General features: G+C 50.0%; 1 protein-coding gene across 6 annotated transcripts in view; it reads left to right on the forward strand.

Moving 5' to 3' along the window:
• Window positions 1-960: 960 nt before the first annotated feature.
• Window positions 961-13,330, forward strand: part of PFKP (phosphofructokinase, platelet) — a 72,855-nt gene continuing 60,485 nt past the window's right edge. For 5 of the 6 annotated variants that reach the window (XM_078609726.1, XM_078609743.1, XM_078609735.1 and 2 more), the window contains exons 1-2: window positions 961-1,076; window positions 2,385-2,507. In XM_078609726.1, the coding sequence (XP_078465852.1) occupies window positions 2,417-2,507 (91 nt within the window). In that variant the 5' untranslated portion in view covers window positions 961-1,076; window positions 2,385-2,416. Of the gene's footprint in view, window positions 1,077-2,384; window positions 2,508-13,052; window positions 13,156-13,330 lie in introns of those variants that run through there. The other variant, XM_078609761.1, reaches the window with a different exon arrangement.

Below are 13,330 nucleotides of genomic sequence, written 5' to 3' on the forward strand. Positions count from 1 at the left end.
GGAGGGGGGGGAGGAGGGTGGGAGAGGTGGGGGGAGGAAGATGGGGGGAGGAGGGGGGGGGGAGGAGGTGGGGAGAGGAGGGGGTAGGAGGGGGGTGGGGGGAGGAGGGGGGTGGAGGGAGGAGGAAGGGGGGAGGAGGAAGGGGGGAGGAGGGAGAAGGGAGGAGGGGGGGGGGGAGGAGGGTGGGAGAGGTGGGGGGAGGAGGAGGGGGAAGGAGGAGGGGGTAGGAGGAGGGAGGAGGAAGGGGGGAGGGAGGAGGGGGGGGAGGAGGGTGGGAGAGGTGGGGGGAGGAGGATGGGGGGAGGAGGAGGGGGGAGGAGGGGGGAGGAGGGGGGGTGGGGGGAAGAGGGGGGTGGAGGGTGTAGGAGGAGGGAGGAGGAAGGGGGGAGGAGGAGGGGGAAGGAGGAGGGGGAAGGAGGAGGAGGGGGGAGGAGAGGACGGGGTAGGAGGAGGGAGGAGGAAGGGGGGAGGAGGAGGGGGGGAGGAGGAGGGGGGGGGAGGAGGGGGGGAGGAGGGGAGGAGGAGGGGGGGGAGGAGGGTGGGAGAGGTGGGGGGAGGAGGAGGGGGCAGGAGGAGGGGGAAGGAGGAGGGGGGGGAGGAGGGTTGGAGAGGTGGGAGAGGTGGGGGGAGGAGGAGGAGAAGGGAGAGGAGGGGGTAGGAGGAAGGTGGAGGAGGTGGGGGGAGGAGGGGGGAGGAGGAGGGGGAAGGAGGGTGGGGGGAGGAGGAGGGGGGAGGAAGGGGGGTGGAGGAGGTGGGGGGAGGAGGGTGGGAGAAGGAGGGGGAAGGTGGGGGAGGGATAGGGGGGTGGAGGAGGATGGGGGGAGGAGGGAGGAGGAAGGAGGGAGGGGCGTGGGAGTGGCACCGCAGAGCGGCAGGGAGGCGGGCAAGGCTGTGACGACGTCTCCCCGCGCGCGTCACGACCACCACGAGCAGGAGGAGGAGACGAGGAGGAGGAGGAAGGGAGGCGGCGTGACCGTTCGAGTGGGCGGGGAGACGTTGGAGAGCCCTGCTGCCGCTACTGCTGCTGCTGACACTGACGCTGCCTCCTCTTCCTGCTGCCTGCCTGCTACGTCTGTGTACGTATCGCCCCCCTCTCTCCATCACTCTCTTCATCACTCTCTACATCTTTACGTAACGCAGCACAACGCGACTTTGTTATCACCATCGCTGGCCGCCTTCCTTCGCTGAGATTATACGTTTCCGTGCGTGCACTGTACGATATATTTGTTGTAAATTAACCAAGTCGGTGTATGTAAGAATCTTATCTCACAGTCGCGCACAAAGACAACGATTGCCCGGATAGCCTTGGGCAGACTGTAGGGGCAAGTGCTGGGTGTGGGTGGCCAGCAACCACGCCCGACCGCCTTTGTCTCCCCTAGTGTCGACGTTTAGCACACGCCGGGACCAGGTTAACTCATTTCAGGCTGAGTCGACCTAGCGGGAGGTCTCAGGACCGGCCGTGAGCGGGAAATCGGAACTGGGGTCGCCAGGTTGGCGCGCTAACCGCTCCACCACCGCTCCCTATGATGGACAGAACACACACACACGTGTGTATATATGTATGTTACACACACTGACACACATGTGTATGTATGTTGCACACACACACACGTGTGTGTGTATGTTACACACACTGACACACATGTGTATGTATGTTGCACACACACACACGTGTGTGTATGTATGTTACACACACTGACACACATATGTGTATGTATGTTGCACACACACACACACACACGTGTGTGTATGTATGTTACACACACGTGTGTCAGTGTGTGTGTGAGTTACACACACACAGACTGCTGTGTGATGACACATGCATAGCGTGTGCACGACCCCCCACCACCACCGTCTTCCTGTCTGGTCGCTGCCTCCAACACGGTGCCTCTCTGAATAATAAATGTTCATGGACCACGACGACGTCTCCCCCCTCCTCCTCTCTCTGTACAACGTACAACGGCGGAGGAGCGGTGGCGCAATGGTTAGCGCGCTGCGTGCGTTCACGAACCCCCCCTCCCTCCCCCCTGTCAGGGTGGCGAATCCCCAAGTCCCATTCCCCACTCACGGCCACCATCAGTGGCGACCACCTCGACCTCTCTCTCTGACACCATTTCTGTGTCTCTCCCCCACCCCCCTTGAGTTGACTACACACCCGTAATCTCTGTGTGTGTGTATAAATATCAGCATTTGGGGAGACAAAGGCGGCCGGGAGTGGTGCTGGCAACCCCCTCTGGTCCGTGCCTGCCTTAATAGGCGCTCGCAAACAGCGCTTGAACCCGCCGGCAGTCGTCGTTTCCTCGTTCTCTGCACGGGGGCAATCGTTCACGATCGTCGCCGTCACATCGTGTTGTTTTTGTGTCATGACATGGAACGTCTAACAGGGAGTGTAAGCTTCTTGGCGCCAGCTGCGACAATGGCAGAGGCGGCGGACAAGCGGGTGTTCGACAGCCTGTCGGGCGCGGGCAAGGCGATCGGCGTGTTGACCAGCGGTGGTGATGCCCAAGGTGAGGGTCGGGCACAGGTGTCGCACCTGTGCACGCCTGTTTATGTGTGTGTGTCTCTGTGTGTGTGTGTCTCTGTGTGTGTGTGTCTCTGTGTAGAGTGATAGTGTAGCGGTTAGCGCGCTGCGCTATGAATCCGGTGACACGAGTTCGATTCCCGCTCACGGCCAACACCAGTGACGATTATCTGAACCGGTCCCGGGCCTCCCCTAGGTCGACTCAGCCTCAAATGAGTACCTGGTGCGGTGTGTAAACATTGCCACTAGGGAGACAAAGGCGGTCGGGCGTGGTGCTAGCCACCCACCCCCTCGTGTACCGTTCCGGCCTTCATAGGTGCTCGCTAACAGCACTTGCCCCTACAGTCTGTTAAGGCTATATGGGGGATCTTTGTGTCTCTGTGTGTGTGTCTGTGTGTGTCTCTGTGTGGGGAGTGGTGGTGCAGCAGTTAGCGCGCTGCTCTGCTAACCTGGTGACCCGAGTTCGATTCCCGCTCACGGTCAACGGTGGTGACGATTATCTGAACCGGTCCTGGGCCTCCCCTAGGTCGACTCTGCCTCAAATGAGTACCTGCTGTGATGTGTCAACATCGCCACTAGGGAGACAAAGGCGGCCGGGCGTGGTGCTGGCCACCCATCCAACTCGTGTGGCGTGTCGCCATTCTATTGGGGCTGCTACTCGCCAATAGCACTTGCCCCAACAGTATGTGAAGGCTGTATGGTGGGGTAGGGGGGGGGGTCGTTGTCTTTGTGTGGTGGGTGCTGTCTGCATCGGATCGGTGATGCTGCTTCTGCTGCTTCTGCTGCTGCTTCTGCTGCTTCTGCTGCTGCTTCTGCTGCTTCTGCTGCTGCTTCTGCTGCTGCTGCTGCTGCATTGGTGCAAAAGCACTAAAACACAAAACTCCCAACACGTTAGTCATTAACACCTTGGTCTTAAAAGAGGGGGGGTACATGTAATACTGATTAGGTGACGTTTCATGCAATGGCCCTTCTTCATTGCACATAGATGAATTTCAAACCATAGAAGGATGCACACGCCAATATGCAGTGCCATGGCAATTCTGTGCCGATATACTCATCACATCAGTTGTCACACACATGTACATCGATACACGCATGTGTGTATGGATACACACGTACGTAAAACAACAACCGCCATTCTCCACTAAGTGGTGGTGATGTCACCACGACCCTTGTGCCAGGCTATGTGCACGTTGAGGCCACATGAAGTGTGGAACGCCCGCTGGCACGAGGTCACGGGACAGACCCAGGTGCCACGGGTTGACCGAGATGACTGGCTGATGCACCAACTATGCCCCCTACTGTACCAACTTGCTGTGCTTTAGCCACCCGGCGCTCCGCTCGTCGTGAGCGTCGCTCCTCCGCCCTCCGTTGTTGTTGGAGGGCGACTGCCTCCAACTGCCCAGTAGCGTCCTTCACGAGCCTCCTCCATAGAGGCCAATCTTGACACTGCTGGTACCAGTCATCAGCAAGTCCACTCAGCTCCACATCCTCCTGTACCACATCACTCCATCTCTTCTCTAGCCCGTGCCGTGCCTGTTTAGCCCCCTCGATCCGTCCAAACAAAAGGTGTTTAGGCATGCGGTGGCTGGGCATGCGGGCTACATGACCCAGCCAATGCATCCTTGCCTGCCGGAGGAGCTCACCGATGGGACTTTGTCCAGATCTTTCAAGGATTTGTGAGCTCCTCACACAATCCAGCCTGGTTAAACCCAGAATGAATCATAGGCAGGCCAGCCTAAATGTTTCGAACCGGCGAAGATGTTCCATTAGGGGAGTCGTCGTTTCGCAAGCATAGAGAAGGGAGGGAATGACTGTGGCTGAGAAGACCTGAAGCTTCGCGCGGAGCGACACACCAAGTAGCTTCCACACAGCGTTATGCAACCGATGAAAAGATAATGCCGCTCGACTGATTTGGAGGGAGACCTCTGCTGTTAAACCGGAGCCGGTCATGAGCACACTGCCCAGGTTTGGGAAACTCCACTCTCTCCATAACTGCCCTATCACGAATTGGGAGTTGTGGGTGTGGAGTGTCTGATGGTACAAAATACCCAGGCAGGTGCTTAGTTTTGGTGGGGCTGATGGTAAGGCCCAACCTCTTAGTGGCAAGCACCAGGTTCAGCAGCAGCACCTCCAACTCCTCTGTGTGAGCAGCAATTACCAGATCATCGGCATACATAACATGATTGAGCAATAGGGAGCCATCCCTTGACCGCACCCAAGCATCGATCAGCCTCCCATTGTATCTGTACCAGATAGAAATTCTTCCAGCACAGCTATTGAAGGCTTCACGAACTACGTGGTCGAAATAGATGTTAAATAATGTGGGAGCCAGAGGACATCCCTGTCGCACCCCAAGGTGTACAGGGAATGGCTCCGACTCCCAGTCACATAGTTTTACCTGGGCCCGCTCACCATCATGAAGGTCCTTAATGATCGTTAGCAGCGGGTCAGGGACTCCGAAAGCATGAAGAACAACCCAGAGCCCAGGCCTACTGATGGTATCATAGGCCTTGACCAAGTCAATAAAGCAGAGATGTAGGTCTTGTTGGAATTTCCTACACCTCTGCTGTAGCAGACGGACAGAAAATATGGTATCTGTGCAGGACCGTCCTTTCCTGAAACCGCATTGGGGTTCCGCAAGCCTCTCCTCAGCGTGCCTGGCAAGGCGATGTTGAATAATCCTTTCCCGGCACACTGAGGAGTGAGATGCCCCTGTAGTTGTTACAGTCTGTGCGGTCCCCCTTCTTAAAGAGGGGGACCACCAGGGCATCCTTCCTATTATGTATTATATATCCATTTAAGGTCACAGTGTTATTGACCAATGTTGAGTTTATGGTTATTGGTGCACCACTGGCAACGCAGCAGCAGCTGCAGAAGCATTACCACATATTTTTCTGTAATCCGTAAGATAGCGAGACATCACTTTGGCAACATTCAAGCAACCATTAGAAAGAAAAGAGGGCCATTCGAAATCAGTATCTACAAATGGATCACCATGTGTACACACATCCCCACACAGTAGGGACGCACTCGTGCACACAGCCACAGACCACAGTTACACGTATATGCATGCCCACACAGTGTAGATACAACTGCTGTATTCATACTCACATATATACTTACATGTATATCGTTGCGTACGGGTCCATACTGGCATACTCTTCTTATTCACACACCTTTGCACGTACAACAACAACCGCCATTCGCCACTAAGTGGCGGTGACGTCACCACGACGCTTGTGACAGGCCATGTGCACCTTTGCACGTACACTACACCTGCCCACAAACACAGTCACTCGTAACACCTGTAGGGATACAGGTGTGGCTACACACCCCCACCTTCACACACACAAGGCCTAAGATCCCTCCTATAACCTAAACAGACAGTTGGGGCAAGTGCTGTTAGCGAGCACCTATGAAGGCTGGCACGGCACACGAGTTTCCAACACCACGCTCGATCGCCTTTGTCTCCCCAGTGGCGATGTTTACACATTACACACAGCCTACCTCCACACACACACACAGCCTACCTCCACAAAAACCACGCAGTCACACATACCCTACCTCTACACTCTCCATAGCCACACACACAACTTTACTTCCATGTACACACACAGACGCAACGTTCACACACTACTTGCAACACACACCTCACCTCCACACATGCCCGACCTCCACACACTCCGTACTTCCACACACCCCACATGCACACGCAAAGATACACACACCCACCTACACACGACCCACCGTCACACACATTTCACCTCCACCCATGCCCTACTTCCACACACTCCGTACTTCCACACACCCCACATGCACACGCAAAGATACACACACGCACATCCACACGACCCACCGTCACACACATTTCACCTCCACACATGCCCTACCTCCATACACCCCACCTCCACACAAACACACACACACATCCCAGCTTCGCATACGTACACTGTGCCACTCCCCGTGTTGTCAGGATCTGTTGCCTTGGGGCAAGTTTCAGATTGACTGCACTTCTACCCGTTAAGAGTAACGTTCTCCCGTGACTGCTGGAGGCGTGGTTAGACATATGGGTGGAGGCCCCCCCCCCCCCGTGTGTTGAATTGCAGTTTCATTTCTTAAAATATTTTACCTGGATTATCATTTCAGATTGAACGTCTCATTTGCAAGGATGTCCAGTGACACGCGCATTGCAAACACGTATTGTACTGGCACGTATATAAACAAATGTACTATCTACAACTCGTATCGGATACATGCATGTATGTTGAACTTATTTCGCTCCGTAGCCAATCATGCTGATCGGAGGTGCGATATACAGAATGAATGAATTAACTTATGCTATAGTGTACAATGTAACGTAACGAAACTTCTCAGAGCGCTGATTCCCAGAGGTGTGGACTCGAGTCATGTGACTTGGACTCGAGTCAGACTCGAGTCATGAATTTGATGACTTGCGACTCGACTTGGACTTGCATAACAATGACTTTGTCCCACCTATGAGATGTGGACTCGAGTCATGTGACTTGGACTCGAGTCAGACTCGAGTCATGAATTTGATGACTTGCGACTCGACTTGGACTTGCATAACAATGACTTTGTCCCACCTCTGCTGATTCCCCTATTGGCAGCTGTCCCTGTACGGTACGAGGTTAACTCAACACGTGGCTAAGCGGTGGGAATTGGTCTGCCAGTAGGGGGCGTTTGATTGCCATGTGAGTAATTTGTGGGTCATTTTTCAAAAGTTTGCAAAGTTGAGCCGAGATTGAAATTGTACGTTTTTTTTTTTACACGGCGGGAGATCGAGAGAACCTGGAAGAAATCCACGCAGTATTAATACAAACTCTACTCGGAAAAGTACCTTCCCCGAGCCAGCAAACGTACCCAAGCTATCCTTCAGTACAATGTCAAATACAATTTGTGTCAAGACCAGAAACGGGGCAGCCAAGGCACGACAGACAACGCTTCCACGTGGCACTCGTTTGCATCATTACACATTCCATCATATGTGGCCGCGTAGGCGCAAATTTTACGAAACTCATTCGCAGACGTGATGTCATTTTCTCGACTTCATGATGTCAGTGGTGGCTCAGACTTTATCACACAGCTGCAAGTGTTTTTTGAGTGCTAGAAAGTCATCCAGGGTTACTCAAAGGTTGTGCAATTGAAACACAATGCAGGTCTATGCACTGTAAGCATATTCCCGAGAGCACTTTCAGCTGTGGGTGTTACCTGATGGCATCCCTTGGATATTCGGAAATTTCCGCTTATTTAGTAAAATACGTGAATTGTGCCCAAGGTGCACGAGACCACAACCACACGATCAAATCGGCTGGAATATGCCCCGCTGTCCTCAGATCTCGGAAGCTCGGCAGGTTTGAGCCTGGATAGCGTTTGGATTTGGCCACAGCCACGCACACACACAGGCGTTACGGGTGGCTACGGCTATGTAGCAGGCAGCGGAGGCCAGTGCAGCAAAATCCATTTAACTTCTCCAAATTTACACTCTCTGCCTTCGCCAAACCGCACTGACTCAACGATCCCCCCATTACATTGGGAGGCCCTAACCCATTAGTGGATTGACATCAGGCTGTACTGTACAACATCATCACGATCTATGGGCAGATTGCCCGTAGGTGTCCGCTGTACATGTACAGTATATTCGTGTGTTTTTAATGTCATGCCTTTGAAGGTTATATACGTGCTGTTTTGTAAATCATCTGATTTATGCCGAGGGTGCATTTGGCCGATATAGTAGAGGTCATTGCCTCTGGGGTCACTGGCATTATCTAGTACCGTTTGTATCAGAGGGTCTAATTGTGGAGGATGAATCAGCATTGCGGTCCAATGAGACATTCATTAATAATGCGGTCTGTAGCGAAAAGTGGAGGGTTAGGTGAGCGTGGCTTTTACCTTCGTGCGTCTGTAAAGTCTGTGAAGGACACTCACTCGCTGCCGTGTTTGTTGAATGTGAAAGAGGCGTGCCGGTTTACAGTGAGATGGAGGTTATGGTAATGTGACCATGAGATGACCTCCATGCCAAAAAAGCAGGTAAAAAAGAAATACCCACTGTATTTGAAAGACTAATTACAATAGTAGTTGCTCTGCACTTGCACCGATGGACCGTACATAAATCATTACTTATTAACACATCTTTAGCTATTTATGGACACCATTAAATAATTACCAGTCTAACCAGTCAATGGTTGCGAGTTTACATTTGCAGTGTGTGAGATAACTGAATTTGGTGATCCAGCACAGTACACAATGTGCACAATAAAGCAGAGTGCATGCTGTATGGTTACCGTGTGTTATTCATGAAGGCAGTAGGGTGGATATTTTTTTCAATGGCACAGGCCTCAGCAGGAAAAAAACCAGTTGTAGGCAGCACACGTCTGTTAAACCATTGTACATTTACAACCACTGTGGAGGGTTGTGTATCTTTGGCTAAACCGATGCAACACACAGCCGTACCTGTCAACCCATACGGTTTACCCCGTATTCTTTTCCAGGGAAATTTAGTTTTCAGGTCCATACGACATACAGCCATTTCAATACGAGCAAAAAAAAATGTTGTCTATTTGTTTGTGTTTCTCCCTTGTGATGGGACTTTGTAGGATGAACGTTTAGATTTATAAAGGCATGGGGTGACCAATAAGGTCTGAATTGGTTCGTAATAAGGTAGGGCACTGATAAGGGGTTGACAGGTATGCACAGTCCATCATCAAAAACTCAACACATTCGACAATAAGAGGTTGGGTGGCAATTCAGCATTGGCGACGTTTTAGACAATGGTCCTTCTTCATAGCCTGCCAGGTGTACAGGTACAGTACATTACAAATGTCATGAGATTATTCACGTGGACCAAATAAATGTTTTGGTGTATTAGGACAGTGTGCACATATGTAATAATTAATTACAGCTCAGATCGCGCTTTTCAGAATGTCATCTCAAGGCGCTTTACAACGATGATAATGGGAGGGGATGGGTAAGAAGTGGCATAGGTTAAAACAATAAATGCTTCTTGAAAGAGGAATGATTTTAATTCGAGACTGGAAGATCCCAACCGTACCCGCTGTGACAGCCTTCGGCAGAGAGAGCTTCGCTGTCCTGGTGCCACGGAATCAAAAACTTGATTGCCGGTGTAGATCTTCTTGGTTCTTTCGGTAAAGTCACGTAGAAGGGAAGTAATAAAATAATAAAAATAAAACATAATAAAATTATTCTCACGACGTTTCGGCCACAACGCAAGCAGCCGTCCTCAGGTGAAAACCAGGTCCGTCGAGGCGACAGAGTCTGAATGAAACAGCACACGAGCTTGGAGCATATATATAAGCTGGGCGCCTTGACAAAGTAATTTGCATATCAAGAGGAATTTAGCATATTTATGGGAAATGCAGGAATGTGAGTGCAGAACTTGTAAATCCACTGCCGGATGAGGGCCTCGCCTCTGCACCTTGTGGGCCGTGGGGATTATTATGTGACCACACTTCCCCCACGCTGGTTGGTGCTGGTCGGTGCCGGTCGGTGAGGGCGGGGGAGCGTAGAAGCTAGGGCTGAACGATTTGGGGAAAATATCTAATTTCGATTTTTCTGACAGATATTGCGAATTGATTTTCGAGAATTTTTTTAAGTCAAGCTTCAGTTCAATATTCGCTGTGTAATAAATTTAAAACATGTGATGGAGCATTACCACATGATTACATCAATATGAACTGCTCTATATATTCTAATGCAAGGATGAGAACTTAAAAGATATTATTGCTTCCAACATGTATTTATTAAAAGTTTCAATTGAAATAGAACAATCAAACATAGAACAATTGTTAAGTTAAATAAATAACGTTATAATAATGAAAACATTCCAATAAGAAAGCACTGTTCAAATCGCAAAAAATCGCAGCCTTTGGGATTTGATAATCGCATTGTTTCAAATTGTGATTTCGATTTGAAATCGATTAATTGTTCAGAAGCGACCTGGCCACAAATGATAGCTCAACGAAGTGGCTTATCACGTGGAAATATATAGCCGCCAAATGCTCTAAAACGCACGTTTCTAAATGTGGAGGGAAAAACCGAAGGACCCGGATAAAATCCACGTGACCACGGGGAGAACATGCAAACTCCAAATGTACAGGCGTCAGGGCCGAACTCACGTCCTCCTGTATACCAGGCGAGGCGGTTAACATCTCGCCACCGTGGTGCCCCCTGGGTTGAGGGAGTTAGATTTGGCGCCGAACGGTGGGCAGTGCTGCTGCTCCAGGAGTTCCTGCTGCACCCGGTCGCGGTGGGGGTTTAGGGTTTACAATCTGACCCTTCGTCCTTGAGCGAGCTAAGGACGATTAGACCCTTGATGAGGCTTTCGCTTAACAGTACGGTCTCATTGGGCTTTGTAGCGGTGAGCTGTGCAGTGCATAAAAACAATTGTCCAGAAAGCTAAAACCACCTTCGCAGTGCATTACATCGTACTGTAAGGCCAGTATTCTATGATTGTGTATGGTGATACTGTTACGGTCAGAAACTAGATGCCAATGTCGAGGTCTGCTCGCCACGGGAGCGCTTCGGGGGTGTTCGTTTCGTGTCGTTTTGCTTTTCCTCCTCCCGTTGAAGGAGTGGTTTACTCGATGGTTCGTAGTTTGGGTTGCGTGGGCACAATCGCAAGGCTGTTGTGGCATTGGCTTTAATTTCCCATTCATGTGGGAGATGTGCGCATCGGCTCATTGATGTTCTGACGCGGTTGATGGTTTCCACCAGTGGCTTTTTGATGAATGTCAAAAGCCAGAAGGTGGGATGTTTGGGTCTCGATTGAGGTGTTTATTACTCTTTGGTTCTTTCGGTAAAGTCACGAAGATGAAAAAAAATCACTAAATTAAATCACGACGTTTCGGAGGCAACACAAGCTTCCATAGCGAGTAATTTTGCTGTGGCTGTTCCACCTGATGACGGAAGCTTGTGTTGCTTCTGAAACGTCGTGATTTTATTTAGTTATTTTCATTTTATTATTATTCTTTTTTTCATCTACGTGACTTTACCGAAAGAACCAAAGAGTATGGATCCTTGCAGTCACCAAAATTAAAATCTAAAGGTGCTTATTCTGAATGCCACATTACTCCAGGATTTCATTGTTAATTTCGCCAAGTTTGTGGGTTGCAGTACGAGCAAAAGGATCTGTTTCACCTGTAACCAGTGCAAAGATGTGGACTCGTGTTTCGGCTGGTTTGAAACTGGTTTAATTGCAGCATATTGCACAAATAGACTTTAAAACGTAATTATATTTTGACGGAACACAAATTCTAAAATGGCATCCACCGCGGAAATGCACAAGAACGAAACGCGAGCTGATACTTAAAGCACAAGGAATGTTTGGGGGGGGGGGGGTGTTTGTTCTCAAGAGGTAATCTAGAGCCTAACGATTATTATATTGTCTCTCCAGTATCACAGAGTTTTGCAATAATGCATTGTGAACTGTGTGACTGGGAAATGTTAAGTAATGCAATTTACCTTCTGGGAAAAATGCGAAGAGTCATTAAGATGCAATTAGAAACGTGGGTGGTGTCTTATGTGAATGAAAGGCGACGTGGAATGTTGGAAAGCTCGCCCTTCCAGATTGTGTAAGATTGATGAATCTGTGTTTTTGCAATGGGGAAACACTCTGCACTGTTTACTAGGCAGTAACGAAAATACTCGGGGAATTCAGAGTGGTGGTGAATCTATCTGTCTTTTACATCATTGTAGCGTCAAAGGGCTACATGGAATGTAGCGGCAGAGCGAAAACTGAGTGCATTCATCTCGCATCTGCTTTGCTGAAGAAAATATTGTGATTGTTCATACAGGGTGGTCCAGATTTTTTGTGAACCCCATTGAACTCTCTAAAACTCCATCTTTCCAACGTGAGGTTTATTTAAAACATAAATTAATATGCAAAGTAGAAAAAAAATGCCTGAGGGGGTCAATTAATTGGGGGGGGGGGGGGTTACAATTCATCTGGACCAGCCTGTAGTCAGAGCGGGCCCATCATGAATGACACAAGCAGGGGTGTAATTGCCGTTCATATTTACCGCTGCATGCACATCTCCACGTGCGTTTACCACACCATTGCATTTTTGGGTGACGTTCGTTTTGCGGTCTCTTCGCGTAACACCATTTTAATGACTTTTTTGTTGGCCAGGCTCAGCTCAATGAGGTGGTATTTACTTTACTGACCCATAAGGGAAAATGGTTCTGCTTTGATAAGTCTAGATACATATTTTGCTGAATTAGACAAAAACATCTGTACTTTTTTTTACTAAAGGGTTTTACAGTTAAATGTTTTTTTTTTAAACAGTTATCTTGACTATTCAGGCGGTTCAAAGGTACAGTGGTGAACGCACTTGCACTATGAACCTAGCTACCCGAGTTGGATTTCCTGTCAAGGCTACAATCAGTGGGCAAGGGATTTCTCAACCAGTCTTGCCCCCCACCAACCACCACCCCCCCCACCCAACGTTATCAAACCATACTCACCAGCACAGTGAAGCATGGTGGTCAAAGGACCCCAGTGATCGAGAGGAGTGGCGAGGCCTTCACATCCAGCAGTGAATTGACACGTGGTCGAAATTCACTATTCATAAAGTGTGCTTGTTCATCTCTGAAGTGTATGTGCAGGTGCTAGGGGGATTATTTACTTTGCATGGTCCTAAGAGTTGGTGGGGGCTTGATGGTGGGGCAAGGTGGGGGGAGCTTCATACAGCAGTGGATAGACCATGTCTGATGATGATGTTGACGATCAGTATTATGTACGGCACTTTTTGTAATTTTCTCATTCGTTTG

This window comes from Lampetra planeri, chromosome 2, assembly GCF_965212315.1.
Source record: "Lampetra planeri chromosome 2, kcLamPlan1.2.h2, whole genome shotgun sequence".
In the NCBI taxonomy this organism is placed as follows: Eukaryota; Metazoa; Chordata; class Hyperoartia; order Petromyzontiformes; family Petromyzontidae; genus Lampetra; species Lampetra planeri.